Raw genomic sequence first — 15,550 nt, 5'->3', positions numbered from 1 at the left:
GCACACAGGGAAGAGCCTCTGTGCACAGTGTAATAAACATTTAGGACATGGAATGAGTAAGCACAGAAAGGAAAAATGCAGCCCATTGCACCAGTTAGTTAATTGCTTGGTTACTGTGGATGTGTCTAGCTTGATCCTGTTCAGGGTGCTGTGAATTTACCTTCCTGTGTTTCAGGATCAGAAGAGTACTTAAAAAATTTATTCAAGATGAGTGTAAATTAAACTTTGTGGGTGTTTTTTGTTTGTTGGTTTGGTTTTTTAAAGGAAAAGATAGGGAAAAAAGAAACCACTTCATGTTTAAAAACAGAAAAATGGTTTGGTCAGTGGCATTTAATTTTTAGTAGTGCTGTAGTTACGTGTTTAAAATCCCATTCAGCTCGAATTAATAACCTCTATGTCAAAACTGTAAATTTAATCACTTGTTTGCTTGTTCTGGAGACAAGCTTGTTTGTATTTTATTTACAGCCTAAAGACAATATTAAACTGCAGAATTGTTCATAAGGTTTCATTCTCATTGCAAATTCCACTTCCTGAGTATAACAGGTCTGTGCTAGCCAGCAGTTAGCAAAGGTTTGTGCCTATTTCAAGTTCCAGGTACCTTGTCTAAAATTTAAATTATTATTTTGCTAAAGTGTTACAATTCCTAACTTCTTCTTTGTATAGCACACAGTTCTGGATCATCTACAGCAATTTTGTTTCATATAAAAGCTAGTTGCAGCCCAGAGTTAATATTTTCCTAAAATTTTTGGGGAAAAAAAAGAGTCAGATCTTGAACTTGTGTCCTCTGTCAAAAAATGTGGCCTATCAGAAGCCAGAAAGAGAAAACAGAGTCCTAGAATCAAGGCATTTTCTTCAAGAACTCTTTTTTTTTTTTTTTTTACATCAAGATAACAGTCTTAGCTTGAATGCCGTATATGTTCTTAATATTAGTGAAAGGTTTGTTTGAGTGAATAGATGACTGGGACCTCAGATTATTTGGGATTATTAATGGAATGGTTTGAACAGGAGAAAAAATATATCTAAAAGCGTGGTCTTATTACCTGATACCTGTCCCTAAAAAAAGTACCCCATGTTCTTCATTAGGCTATGCCTTTTTTAGAAGTGTAGTAAATGTGACATAACTGTGACACATTAATGTGCTTCTTCTTGACTTTGCAGCACTCTCAACAACAACAACATCACACGACTGTCCGTGGCGAGTTTCAACCATATGCCCAAACTCAGAACATTGTAAGTAGTCCCACTGCAATGAGCTGCCATTTTAATTGGTCCAGTATATCATTTATACCTCAGTGTTCTATAAATACACAAGCAAAGAAAACATAAGCTCAATTTAAACCTATTTTGAGGTATCATGAAGTTGGTAAGCGTAGTCTGTGTGTTTATGCCAGATAATTCTGAAGGGTAATGCTAACGAGTGACCCCAAAGCTGACACTTGGAGCTCAGGAGATAAAGAAGCAGTTGCATCCTTCTCCATCAGCTTTTTTAGGATGTGGAATGAATAAGTCAATAATAATGGTTTCATGGCCTTTTCCCAAATAGTGTTTTCCTTAAAGCACTCTTCAGCTGCAGGAAAGCCTCACCTTCTAATGAAAAAGATGAGGACAGGGGAGATTCTCCTTCATATGTTACAGCTGTAAAGAGAAAGAAATTGATGTTTTTTGAAAGTCAAAAATTTGTTTTACTTTGAGCTATTGAATGGGTCACATTTCATTTAGGAACAGGGAAGACTCTTTGATTGGCTGTCAGATGTGATAAATGGGAAATCCGTATGCTTTTATTACTGTACCCGTAGCAGACCTAATTAAACTAAACTGGCTCTCCAGCATTCTCTGTAACATAAAATTATAGCACCATCCGGTAGTGCTATTATAATTAAGGTTGTGTCAGCATTTACAATAAGGTCCCCCTTTTTAGAGGTTATGACTTTCATAGAAGACCACTTCAGGCTTCTAATCCAAAATAGTTTGGGTTTATTTCTTTTCTATGCTCTGAACTAAGAATAAATGTATATCGTGTTGAGTGGCAAAACCAGAATATATCGAAGTTTAGTCCTGAAGAGTCAAATTTTTCAGTGAAATGTGGGAATCAAAATGAATGGAATGTTTCTCTCAGAGTTCAAGAGTAACCCTTTCTGTTAAAGAACTTTACAAAGAGCCTGTCTGTTTTGTTTCTCAAACGTTGGGTTGCACAACCGTTTTGAAAGTAGTAGGGCTATTTACCTAGGTTAGCATACCATTGGTAACTGAAGGTGAGCAGTTCTCTTGATTTCATAATGGAATTGTAACTCTTCTTGCATAGACAAATACAAGAGTACTCAAATAATGCTGACCATGGACTTTTGGTGGCCTCAGTTATATTTTGAGGATGGAAATTTCATTCAGGTTTAAGACTTGAAAACATGAATGTCTGTACCTCTTTCAAACCTTCAAATACAGTTTATATGCTGCACCACAAATTGCAGTGAATCGAATTAGCATCATTTGTGGGTTTTTTTTTCATGAGGTACTTAATCTTTGGAAAATTTATTTGGAACCAAAAGAAAATGGAGGCATAGAGCCCTAGATTATAGCTGTAACATCTTTTTTGCAGTTTGAATATGCTTGTGTAACCATATTGATTTTGGTAGCATTAATTCTGATTTGTGATGGAGTTGTTGCCCACAGCTGGCTACAGACTGTACAGAATTGTGTGTGCTCTACTGTGAGCTATATTTGCAAAGCACCCAGTCATTTATGGGGGGGAAGGTGAGTTAGTTAAAATCTTTGGTTTATGTTGGTTCCACATTTCATGGAATGTGGATTTATTCCATGAATAAATGGAATAAATGGATTTTTTTTTTAATAGATTTAACAGAATTGTCTAAGCTCTGATTTTCTTGCACTTCCTTTCCAGTTAGTTAGTATTGAGTGCATCAGCTAAAAAGGACCCAAATGACATTACTTTGTTATGGATGATTCTGAATAAGAATTTGATTAATAGCTGTGGACATCCTTTTCTGTAGTTTCAGAAAATGTAAGAGCCAGAGAAAAGTAATTTACCTAATTTAACAAATACATTTGTCTGGAATTTTATCAATGGCAAAGTGCTTTTTGCCATTTGGCAAGGAGCCATGGTCTTGTGTCAGACCCTGCCAACAAAAGAGGCAACTTACTTAATTCCATCGCTTGCTGCCATTTGGTCTTTTTAATTTCAGGCATTGCTTAGAAAGTAGGTCCCTAGGAGCCAAAAGCACTTAATCCCCCTTTCTGTGATTAAACAAAAAGAGAGGAAATCAGAAAAGGGATGTGAAAGAAGGTGTTTTATATTGAGTTATTACTCTGTCTTGTTCAGCAGAAAATGAATTTGACCTGTTAAAGGGATTTTGCAGGCTGTTTCTATAGAGACTAATAATGGCCAGACTTACAGATATATCTAATAGGAAACGAAATCTTCTGTTAACTCTATTTTATTTTACTTTTTTCCCTCTTACAATATATTATCACTTTAGAGCAATTTACTTGAGACGTTTTTCTCTTATTCACTGTTTGTACAGATCTGGAGTAAAGAGTCTCACGGCAGCTTTCAAACCGTTATATATTTACTTCCTTCTTTTAGACAAGATAAAAGAAACAACAGATAGGTTACTTTATTAGGAAGTCTTCACTTTCCTTCCAATTAATTAGACCATGAATAAAAAGTGATTTTTCTGCTTGTATAGTTTGATATATTAGCATTTAAATCCCAGACTTTCAAAGAAAGATATGAAAAATGGATTCCTCTTTAACAAATTTTATTATAAATTATTATTATATTTATTATTATATTTATATTATAATGAATTATTATATGAATTTGTATAATTGCTTGCTGAAAGGGGGGGCTGGGCGAATCGGTTGGTAGTTCTTCTGTTTGTTCCTCCTGCTTTCAAGGTATTGATGTGTTTCTTTCCAATGCAGTCGTCTTCACTCCAACAACCTCTACTGCGACTGCCACCTGGCCTGGCTGTCTGACTGGCTGCGGCAGCGGCCGCGGGTCGGCCTCTACACCCAGTGCATGGGGCCGGCCCACCTCCGGGGACACAACGTAGCTGAGGTCCAAAAACGGGAGTTCGTTTGCAGCGGTAAGGGAAATAGATTCACTCACCAAGTCCTCTTCTGAAACCTTTTTCCTAATGCAGGCATTAATGTTTATTTAAAAATTTAACTGATCATTTCTATCATTGTTTGTATCCTGTGTGGGAGTGCTTCTGTCCTGACAAAACCTGTGCAAATGCTGGTTTCACACAGATTATAGCGCATTCTACAAGGGTATTTGAGGGGGAGAGGTGCAGAAAATGAAGTGAAAGATGCACTGATTGAGAACATAAGGCCTTTAGTCACAAGGCATTCCTCTCTTTTGACTTTTCAAGTTGTTGCTTTTTCTTGTTGTTATCATCTGCAATTTAAATAATACTCTGATTCACAAGTAACTTTCTGCATGTTATTGGTGTCCCTTAGTGCATCACGTTATTTTCTAATATGAAATAATGACTAACAGTTCGTTACTAATCACATTTTCTCTATTCAATTTGTTTTTTTCCTTCATTCATATCTTCTAGATGAGGAAGAAGGCAAGTTTATTTAAATATTTTTTCTTATTTAAATATTTTTACACTCAGACTGAAAATTTTCTGTAAACTTGGTCTACTGTTTCACAAGTTTCTTTGGAAACACCAAAAAAACCTAGCTGGAATATAGCTATCTGTCTTTTCAGTGATTCAGGAGGGTTGTTTCCACTCGTTTATTTTCTACAGTTCTCCAGAAATCTATTGCAAAATATGTCGAAAATTTGCAGAGTTCTATGGTTTTACAATAGAGCACAATATTTTGTCCCTATTAAATAACCTCCGATATCTAAGTGCCGGGCACTGTCATAATTGCATGGCAAATGCCAACAGTGTTCTTAACATTAATTCTTTCTTTATGTAGGCTTAAAAGGGCTCCTAATAAGATCACTTCATCTATCTTATTTGCAAATCATAAGGCTGCACAGCCTGTCTCAAGAACAGTTTTATAATTTGGCTGTAACCGTGCTGATTTTGAGGAAGGGGGATAGTCATGTTTTCTCCCTGAATTGCTGTATTTTTGATTAAGGCAAGTGAAATATTCAAGCCTGTTAGTGTAAAAAGAATAGTAAGTGGTATTAGTTTTGGCAACTGTTTGTACTTCTATAACGCATACATAAACGTGAAATAGAATCGTTAGATTGTAAACTGCTATCTCCAAAAAGCTAAGCTTTTTGGTAATTTAAAACTGGAGCTGTTGTTACTTGAAGTTGTAAGTAGGAACAGCACTGGCTATAATTACATTGTCAATATAACTTTCCTGTGTTAGCACATGGCATTAAATATAGTGAGAGAGATATTAGATTAAGTTGTGGTTTCATAACACAGATTTTTTTCCCCTGACAATTTCAAAACAGTCTCTAGCTCTTCTAGAAAGAAAAAGAGGGCTTCCTGCCTTCCTCATCCCTTTGTGCCTTTCTGTACAAAACAGCAATTCTCTGTCATTAAAATTATTGCATTAATATGTTAAAAAAGTGCAATCTATCTATTTGCAGGAAAAAATGTAAGTTGTTTACTTTCTAAAATATGCAGAAGTGATTATACTTAAATGCAATTATAAATGCCAAGATCAACATACAGCACAAAAACCTGGGGGAAGGAGTTGTGTAAATCTGTCACATGAGTTTGTAAGACTGGTAGCTTGTGGGAGGAAGAAGTCTGCTGAGCTAACACAGAGAATGAGATATGAGCTGTGAAGTCAAAGCTTTTATTTATATTTGTGTTACTATATGAAAATATCATAACTCTAAAATGTTATGTAAACAATATATAACTGATAGATAAATAAGTATTTGCAGATCAGAACAGAACTAGTGGGACACTTTCAGTTCATTCGTTTCTGTTGGCATTTTTAGTACTGTGCAAAATTCTGAAAGCTAAAAAACCTGTAATTAGCTTTTAAAACCACAATAAAAAATACACTTAAAAACTGATCACTTATACAAAAAGGATTTAGAATGGGATTTGCTAAAGAAATGGAACAATTATGTAGTAGTTGAGCATTTGTCTTCCATCTCTCAGCACTGTATCAACATGGTGTTGGGTATTTAAATTAATGCAGTTCAAAAGTATTGGTAGGCTGCAATGTTTATTTTAGAAGTTCTGTCTTAAATTTTTCAAGGAAGTGTAAAATGTGCTGGTTTACTGTTGAGGTAAACTGGTCCTGCTGATGGGCAGTATCATGTAATTTTAGGAGAAACAATTTTCCCTTGCAGGTCACCACTCCTTCATGGCCCCCTCCTGCAGTGTCCTGCATTGCCCCACTGCATGCACCTGTAGCAACAACATTGTGGACTGTCGTGGGAAAGGCCTTACTGACATCCCAACCAACCTGCCAGAAACCATTACTGAAATGTGAGTAATCTGACTTTTTTTCAATTAACTTCCAGAAAACAGGTTTTTTCCTATGTATTCATTCTCGGTATTTCCATAAATTCACATTCAGATGTAAAATGAATATGCAGCTATATGAAAATAGTTAAGACCTTTCTGTTCTGTTCTGAGTTAGTTTTGGAGGCACTACTCACAATCCACAGATACAACAATGAATTGGTTTAAAAGAGTTTGGGAATATTGACTTTTCTACAGGCTATAAACCCTGTTGCCTTCAGGGCTGCTGGTTTTGGCTGGGATAAAAATTTTCTTCATCGTAGCTGGTATCTCTGGTTTGAATTCACTTTGTTTTGGTCTTCTCTGCTTGATTGAGATGAGATTGAGATGTTCTTATATTGTTATCATACAATAATTAAAAAGTGTTTTAAAGCTTCATTTTCAAAGTGTGTTGCTTATAGCAAACCCTTGAGATTAGATTAGAAAGAACAATTGTATTCCATGAAATACTTGGTTTTTCACTTAGTGTTTATGTGATAATGTTGTCAGTGTGCCAGAATGGTAGTTGACAGTAAACATCTGCAGAGATGAGACCATGCTGTCACAGCAGCGTTGAGAAGGCTGAGGAGCTGCTGAATGCAAGGCAGAAGAGCACAGGGAGTGCTGTATTTCTGCCACCATTATACAGTTCCCACACACATGGCTTTATTATCTTAATCACCATTTTAAGCACATGGTTTGGCAGGAGCTCCCCAGTTCCCAGGGAGAAAGGAAAAGAGAAATGAGCTGGTTCCCTGTTGCTTTCTGAAGGACATGCAGGCTTTAACAGACAAATTATTATTACTTCATTGATTTTTATAATACCACCATCAGCAGATTCTTAGATATGCCACAAGAAAACTGACCTTACATTTCTATTTCACGTGGGCTGGATGTTGTCCACTCTTTTCAGTACTTTTTTATATTTGTCAATCTTTTTCTTCATTTTCAAATGAACGTTGGCATCTGATTTTCTAAACATACTTAATTGACAGCAACATTTGAAAAATCTGTAATACTTCCAAATTCCCTTTCTCTGGGCAAGTTTCTCTGCCCTACAGAGTTGTCACCTCTTTGTAGGCTGTATTTTCAGAATCCAGGGCTGATTACTACCATCTTGTCACGTCATACTTTAGCCAACCTCATGGTCCTCTGGTGCTTGCATCTTTCTTGCCTTTTGTGTTTGCTGTGTTGTATGTCATGTGAATAAGCTTTTCCTGTGAGGCTGACATTAAACTATATTCTCAGCCCTCAGTTAGAGAGTTGTCTAAAATCCGACAAGTTATTTCTGTGAGATATCATTTTTTCACTTCTTATTTCCACTTCTTATTTCTTCTTATGTGTGCAGCAGGTTATAAAAATATAATCTAAATTTTCTTTTCTAAGATCTGCAATCCCATTGTTTTTTTTCTTGAGGTTCTTGTAAGGTTTTGCTTTCAACACATACTTGTGAACTTTGTGATGTTTTGTGGTGTTTTCTATCCATTTCTTCCATCATTTCTGTTAATGGGAAGCCTGACTTCATTCAGCTCCTCAGTACCCTGTGAACTACAGATCCTCTCCTCTTTGCTTGAATAGGCTTCCTTTAGATAAAATGTCTGATCTGTTTCTGCATGAAAATACTTTTGTATTTGTTACATTGTCAGTCAGTCTAGGACAATACTGTGTAAAATCTAAATGCTGTTAATGTTTTCATTCTCTGCCCTTTTGGTGTATATTTTATATTTTATTAACCCACAGGTTTAAAGTCCATATTCCATGTCGACAATATCATGTCTGTCTTTTTTTTTTTTTTTTTTTCCCAGGGAGTTGATAAATTAACCTGTATCTAAATAGTATCCTTTAAATGGAATATGGAATTTCCTGAGTATTAAACATTGGCAGTTTCAATTGCACAAATTTTCCCATGTTGAAACTCTGAGTTAGCTCTTCTGGGAAAAATAAAAGGCTTTCTTTTAGAGTCTGATACTGATGTCATGACTTTGCATTGTCTTGATAGTTCTACTGAACAACTGTTTTGGGATGACATTTTAAGTCAGTAGGAGCTGTCTTTTCTGCTGATAGCTATTGCTTCTGTAGCAGAGATTGCAAGGAGAATATTCTTGCAGTGCACTGCAGCCTCGCTGTCTCTGAGCTGGGTGCAATAGCCTAAACCACCGAGGAAAATGATTTTGCACTGGAAGCTGAAATGGTTGAAGAACAGGCATGCATTTTGTGGTGGTGGGAGCAAGAGGAGGCAGAGGCAGTTGCTGAAATTCTATTTCATTCCAGTGCAGTTGGATTTACCAGTGAGCATCAGGATGTTGATGTGAGGGTTTTGCCGTACTGTTCTGACTTCTCCTTTGGTACAGAAGTCAGTTGGCTAAAGCCAGCAATTCCCGATGCGTGAATTCAATGCATTGTCTGCCAAGTACCTCTTGGGAAGATGCCTTCAGTAACAGGACTGCTTATCTCCAAGTAGCTGCCAGTGAAAATGGAAGGAGAATAAAGCCTGTGGTGTCCTCTCTTTTTCTCCTCTGGTGTGATAAAGCTCAGTGCAAAATTAAGTATTCAGCATCCCAGTAAATGTAATTCTTAATCTTTGTTGACTTAGTACAATTGTATCTGTACCAGTTACACCCTTCATGCAAAGTTAATTCTCCTCTATTATCTAAATAAACTCACACACAGTTGCATAAGAATACCTAAGCTTTTCTTCTCAGAGTTTCTCCAGTCAGAGTGATGTTACTGGAGAAAGAAGTGTTCCATGTTCCATATATATTTTTAAAACAAAATAATTGGTTGAGCATCAAGACTCCCCCAGTTTTAGTACACCTAGTAATCCTGCAGGAAGCACGAGATTAAGAAGATGCACAGATACACCTATGCCTTTGGGCCAAATGAAAACTTTTTCATATGAAGAATGACCCGGGAACTTAAAAAAAATTCCCATAATCCTATTATTTTACCATCTGTATTGTAATTGTTAGGAGGAAAATACATTGCCCATAAGTGTTACATATTAATAGATTTCAAACTTTTGTTATTTAGTGTGCCTTGCTTTAGCTTCTCTTTTGACTTAAGCAAAGCATAATACATGATTAGTTCATTGGAAAGATCATCATTTGAGTTGATTTAGATTTGTTGTTGAAACCTCTCGCCTTTTCCAGAGTTTTTTGTGGGATGCAGGTTAGCATGTTCAGCCTATGGAGCTTCACCAACTCCTGTGGTCTAATGGACCTAGTGCTTTCCTCTTTTGTCATACAGCTCATATATTAAAGGCATTAAAGGTCATTCTTAAGGTTCAAAACCATTACTTTAATTGGTTTTAGAAAGTATAGCCTTTCTAATGGCAATAGCATTTATCAACCTCTAGTCTTTCACATTTCAGTTTTTCAGCACCGTTAATCTCTTTTCACTTTGCTGCATTTTAGAATTCACCTTCTGCGTGAAAATTCTTTCAATGATCAGCAGAATAACTCTGATTCCCTTCAAATAGAGACTTGTTGGCACATGTTCAAACAGACTATCAGAAGCCTTACAAATAGCGATCCAGCAGCAATTCTATTAATTGTCGCAGTACCTTCTCGCAGAATGATGTGAGTAAGTGACAGGCTTATTTCAAAAGAAGAGGTCAAAAAGCCATTAATGAGCTAGACTACCTCGTGCAAATGCTGCTCTTACACTCTTCTAATTTTCTCTTCTGTGGCTTGAACTGCCAGTCAAAGTGGTTCTCAAAGCCCGTTCCTTACTGCAACATTATGAATAAAAGAAAATAAATACAATTGCGTAAGCATTTCTAAGGGTGGGGGGAATTACCTGCTCTGATGATCACAGCTTTGTGTAAGTGATTATTTAAGCAAAGAAGCAGGGAAGTAAAATGATTTCTTCTTAAATTTTGTTTATCTTAAAATGATTTAAGTAATTGAAGGACTGTATTAAATTCACTTCTTTTTTAGGACAGCAATTGCTACAGTGGTTTTTTTGTGGGGAAAGATGAAGTTTTGCTGGAAGGGACAGGCGGGTTGCCACTGTTAACTAAGCAACAGTTAAATAAACAATTGTAGTCTTTGTGAAGGGCAGGACAGACCCTTAACCACATAATATATGAAATGATAAAAATGTGTAGGAGTCAGGCATTTTAACGGCTCACCTTCATAGTCCAGCATAGTGAAAAGTCACTGTCTCCCTAAATTCCTCTGGCCTTGAAGACAAGTTTTTCTTTCTTGTGGGTGGAGCTTTCTGATGTTTGACCTCCAAAAATAGAAGCGGTAGGGTTATTTCATGATAACTTTATTTACATTTCCCATGAGTTTCCTAGATTGTCCCCTCAGTCATGTCTTATCTTACCTTCCTGATTCCTACTATTTCTTTCCAGGTTTTCATCTTCTTCCATCTCGTTCTCCTTTCTGCTTTGTTTTCATAAGTCTGTTGATTAATGATGGTGTATTATGCTGAGCACTCAACTACATCTTTGTGAGCCATGTGATATTAAGCAGAATTCAAAGCTCCTGAGATTGCTTCTCACAGTAGCACTCAAATTATATTAAAGGAAAAGGAAAAAAAAATAAAAGGAAATGAGAGAAAGGGTCAAAAGAAGAAAGAAAAGAGGGGAAAGGAAATGAGATGTGACAGAACCGAATGTGACAGATGGACCTAACCAAGACAGAGTGACAAGTGACCTGATCACACTGGGGAAGTACTTTGTGTAACTGTGGGATTTTATTTGATACAACTGGGGGCTCCATCTATGTACCTTTTCCAAGCTAAGCCTGAAAAAGTTTCACCATTTCTGTCTTTTAAAAGTCACCCTTAGCTAAAAGTCCAAAGTACATCCTTAAATAAATAGCTGCAGAAGAGATAGACTCTTACAATGAGATACAAAGGTGCTTTTAAGGATGACCCTTTACAGAGAAATGTCACTTGGGAAAAGCTTAGGCACATTTATTGAAGACAGTTCAAAGACTCCCATAGCAGGAAAACTCTGAAACGTCAGAGATAAGGCAGCTTTCTCTATTTTTAGCAGCTCAAAGTGTGATTCAGCTATCTACAGTAGCCTGACAGAAACGAGAGCAAACCCTGCACCTTCACAGCTTGAAAGGAATGGGTCCAAATGCTGGGGAGAGGATGTAATAAGTTACAAGACATTAAGTTGTTGTGGGTTGTTTTTTTGGTTGTTGTGTTGTTGTTGTTGTTGTTTGGGGGTTCTCTGTTGGGGTTTTTTGTTTGCTTTGGAGGGGTTTTTGTGTGCTTTTGTTTTGTTTTGTTTTTTTTCCCCAGTGTCTGTATTTGCTTCTGCTTTCTGGTTTGAATTAAATCATTGCTCTTTTTAGGACTTGCACAGAGTGTTAGCTCATAAATATATTTTACTTCTTAAATGGTTAAGCTGCCAACCAGAAGTCTTGCACATCCAGAGAAGTCGTGGAGAGGTTTTGCCAAGTTAATTTCTATATATACATAAGTATATGTAGTCATTGGTCCTGTTGCAGTGATGCAGTGATAAGATTTTTACTGGGCTGCAAGAATCCTCTGTAACTATATCTACTTCCAGAAAATGTGTGTTAACCTTCCAGTGCTACTCTAAATAGATTGATCCCTTTGGTCTCACTATAAAACGTCTCACGGCCATTTAATCATTCTTACAGCTCTTTGGGAAACTTTTACAATATATCAAATCTTTTCTTGATTCCTGACATAACAAATGTGTATAATTCTGCCAGTATATGCAGGTGCCAAGTGAAAAGATGATGTCTGCTTACATGTAAAAAAAAAATTAAATAGTTAATATGGTGTTCGATTTCTTATGAATACTGATACAGACTTTGAACAGTCAGAAGCCAGAAAAAATGTTCCAGATTTTGAATTTTCAGCAATTGCTGGGTTGAAATAAAATGCATTAAGGGATACATAATTAAGTACCTTATGGAGATGTTACTCTTTGCTAAATGCCCCTTTGACAAATTCATATGGTTTGACTAATATTTTCCCAGCTCTTAATCTAAAATTCCAAACTTTTAATGAACTTCATATAGTTGCCTTGGTTTTAAAATTGGCTTTTCTTGTATATGTTTCTTTCTCTTCACTTGCACTTTTCAAATCTTTTCTTATATTCTTCCATTCCCAAAGGTTTTTGAGGTCAATGTTATTAAGAAAATTCCTGACCAATGTCTTGGAGTTGCTATACAAATTTTTTACTGGTGGAATGGAGAGGAATTTGGATTATTCAGTGGAATATTTTGCTTCTGTTTTGCTTGACTTGCCACTCCCTGCCATAAAGGATGCTCAGTTTAGACTGTTCATCAATGATGCAAATGCAGGTCTCTGTGTGTGCTTTTCTTTGATATTTCACTATTATAATAATCAATTATTATTTATTGGCAAAACAAATATGTCCAGTGCAGTCTAAACCAAAATGGTTTGTTTGCTTTATCAAAGATGAAGAAATTTGCAAAAAACTTAACCTCTTTCATAAGAGATGTGCATATAAACACACAATAATTACACATGAATAATGAAGACCGCATTATCCTGGAGGCAATGTATTGAATAATTGTGAAACAAATTAAAATTGGGTAAAGGGATCTCTTGAGGTATTAGCTTCTTTAACTAAATATATTTAATTTACTGATGCAGATTTCACTGAATCACATTTAGTTTATCTTTGGGATTCCTACTTCAATATTTCTCAAGCAAAACTTGAAATATATTCCATTTGTCTGCCTCAGAAATAGATGATTTTATTAATTCAATAGCTAATCCTGTCTGCTTAACACAAAGAGAGATGATTTGTCATGCTCTTACTCAAGTATCTTCCTAATCTGACAATTACTAGCAAATCAGGTGGGCTTGTGCCTCTTTTTTTTTTTTTTGCTCATTTTTTGTTAATTTTATTATCTTTCTTGCTTTAGTCATCATACATTTTCAGAGGTAGACTCTTTCATCTGTTCTTTCTTAGCATGTGTTCTATTCTTCCATTGTTCACATTGTTACCTTTCTTTATACCCTTGTGTCCTATCCTAAAGCCTAATTACATTCAGAGGACAGGGGATAACTTGAGCAGTCAAGAGGATGTAGAGAGACAGAACGCAAGAAACGTGTGAAACCAGTGCTGATTTCCAGAGACACTGGTAAAAAAGCATTGGCCAGAATGAAAACTGTTCTGCCTGTGCGGGGTTTGTGCAAGTTTCTGGTGGATATTGAAATAGAAGAGGAACCTTGAGGGACCTCTATGACTGCCAAGGGAAAGAAAATAACTCAAGCATGGAATAAATGAATATTTTATACAGTATGAGGAGAAGCTGGAGAAGGCTCATCTAGCTCTTCCAGAAAAACCCTTATAGATCTCTGACAGCTGCGCCACACGCCAAAGGTGGTGTTACTCTTAGAATTTATTTTCATATATGGTTCTTTACTACTGGGAAGTTTTCCTCCACAATAATGTGAGTGAAGTTCCTGTAATAGAAGCCATGGATACTGACTTTTCACTATTTTGTGTTTCATCATCAATGGAATGCCTTCTTCATTATTTACATGCTGCTAAATACATGATGCAGTAAGCAGCAGCTACTTAGGAAAAGCATCCTCCATTAAAAAAACCTCATTCAGGTTTTTGTGGCAAATTTCTGGTGTAAGGCCTGCATTGTTTAACAGGTAGTAAGGACTTCTGCCACGCTGTTGATCGCACACAAAGGTAGGATTCTCTCAAGTTGGTATTTCTGCTCAGTGAGACCAGGTGACAAGTCAGTGCTTGTGATGAGCCAAGAGTATGGCAGGATCGCTTTTCTATTTAGTGAACTCAACACAGGTTCTGTGAACAGCTCAAGTAGTTTTTGTGGTATAACAACTCTCATCAAAAATAGGCTAATTAGAGAGGCTTTAACTTGACTCTAGGTTACTCAGGCTAATTGTGCTGGAGCCACACTGACAGATGCAAAAGTACTGAGCAAATAACTCTTTAAGAAGAGGTGCATTTTGCCTGCAACCTGAATCTGTAACAATTAAGGAATGTAAAGCCTATCATCATTAATGGTCCTGGGTTCAGAGCACAAGATGCCCCTTTCTGTGATGAAAAATTAAACAAATACAGATTTGGGACTAGCTTTTGAATAAAGGCAATGAATTGTTTAATAGCTTTAGAATGACAATTCTTGTTACTCTTTTTGATGTAATGCAGTCTAAGGAGTCATCTGTCATTTACAGTCAGTCCCCTGAGGAAATACTTGATAGAACAATTAGACTTGATGTTAACAGTTTGGCAAGCTTTGGGGCAGCATTGACAATGATTGTTTATATGAAAATATTTAGGAAACTGTCAACCAGATTTATTAATGCACAGAATCAGAGCCTGAAATTCTAAAGTGCAAGTAATATAGTCATTCAAAATACATCTTTTGTTTTGTTAGACATGGATGATATCACAGATTTCAACAGAATTCTTTTGCCACTAATGTTAGAAGTGACATTTAGTGGATATAAGCACTCTGGAGGTGCAGCTGTTAAGAAGGGTAAAAAGGTACTTTTTTAATAGCCTCAAGGATTCCTGTAGCAAAGGAAGATCATTAATGTTTCCTGATTTTAAAAACAAACAAACAACCCCCCTACCAACCCTGGCAGATGTTGTATATGATGAAATATGTGTTGGCTCTGTATTACAGTTCTTCAGATTCAGGAGCTGCACTGAATCCCACGACTGAAGTCTATTTTCTGACAGCTGTTTTTGCCATTTACTTTCAAAGCAGATGGGGAAAATGCAAAGAAGAGCTGTCAATTTTATTACCATGTATAATCAGCATCTGTGCAATACATCAGACTCATTACACAGCTTACACTTTCTTCTCTGTAGTAAAAATTCTTTTGGGGTTTCTTGACAAGCTTCTTTCAGACTTTTCTTAAATGAGTAGATGCTGAAATTAAAAGTACAGATTAATTAAGTGCTAAAGCCACGACTGATGAGGTTTACTTTTTTTGAGATGTTATGTTCAGATTGTTTAATTATAAAATATATAGCTAATTTGCTGCTTCATATTAAAATTTGTGTTTACTTAATATTATTTTACTTTACTGTTACAAAGTACTTTTTTAAAGGATATATTCTGATCCCTTAGATTTGGGTGCAG

General features: G+C 36.2%; 1 protein-coding gene across 3 annotated transcripts in view; it reads left to right on the top strand.

Annotated features, from left to right (window-relative positions):
- Positions 1-15,550, top strand: part of SLIT2 (slit guidance ligand 2) — a 199,614-nt gene that overhangs the window by 126,784 nt on the left and 57,280 nt on the right. For 2 of the 3 annotated variants that reach the window (XM_054391585.1, XM_054391584.1), the window contains exons 7-9: positions 1,159-1,230; positions 3,940-4,103; positions 6,302-6,440. In XM_054391585.1, coding sequence (XP_054247560.1) covers positions 1,159-1,230; positions 3,940-4,103; positions 6,302-6,440 — 375 coding nt within the window. Of the gene's footprint in view, positions 1-1,158; positions 1,231-3,939; positions 4,104-4,580; positions 4,593-6,301; positions 6,441-15,550 lie in introns of all 3 variants that reach the window. The other variant, XM_054391586.1, reaches the window with a different exon arrangement.

Source organism: Indicator indicator, chromosome 23 (assembly GCF_027791375.1).
Source record: "Indicator indicator isolate 239-I01 chromosome 23, UM_Iind_1.1, whole genome shotgun sequence".
Taxonomy (NCBI): domain Eukaryota; kingdom Metazoa; phylum Chordata; class Aves; order Piciformes; family Indicatoridae; genus Indicator; species Indicator indicator.
The sequence above is the reverse complement of the archived record's forward strand: the minus strand, read 5'-3'. Positions and strand labels throughout refer to the sequence as shown.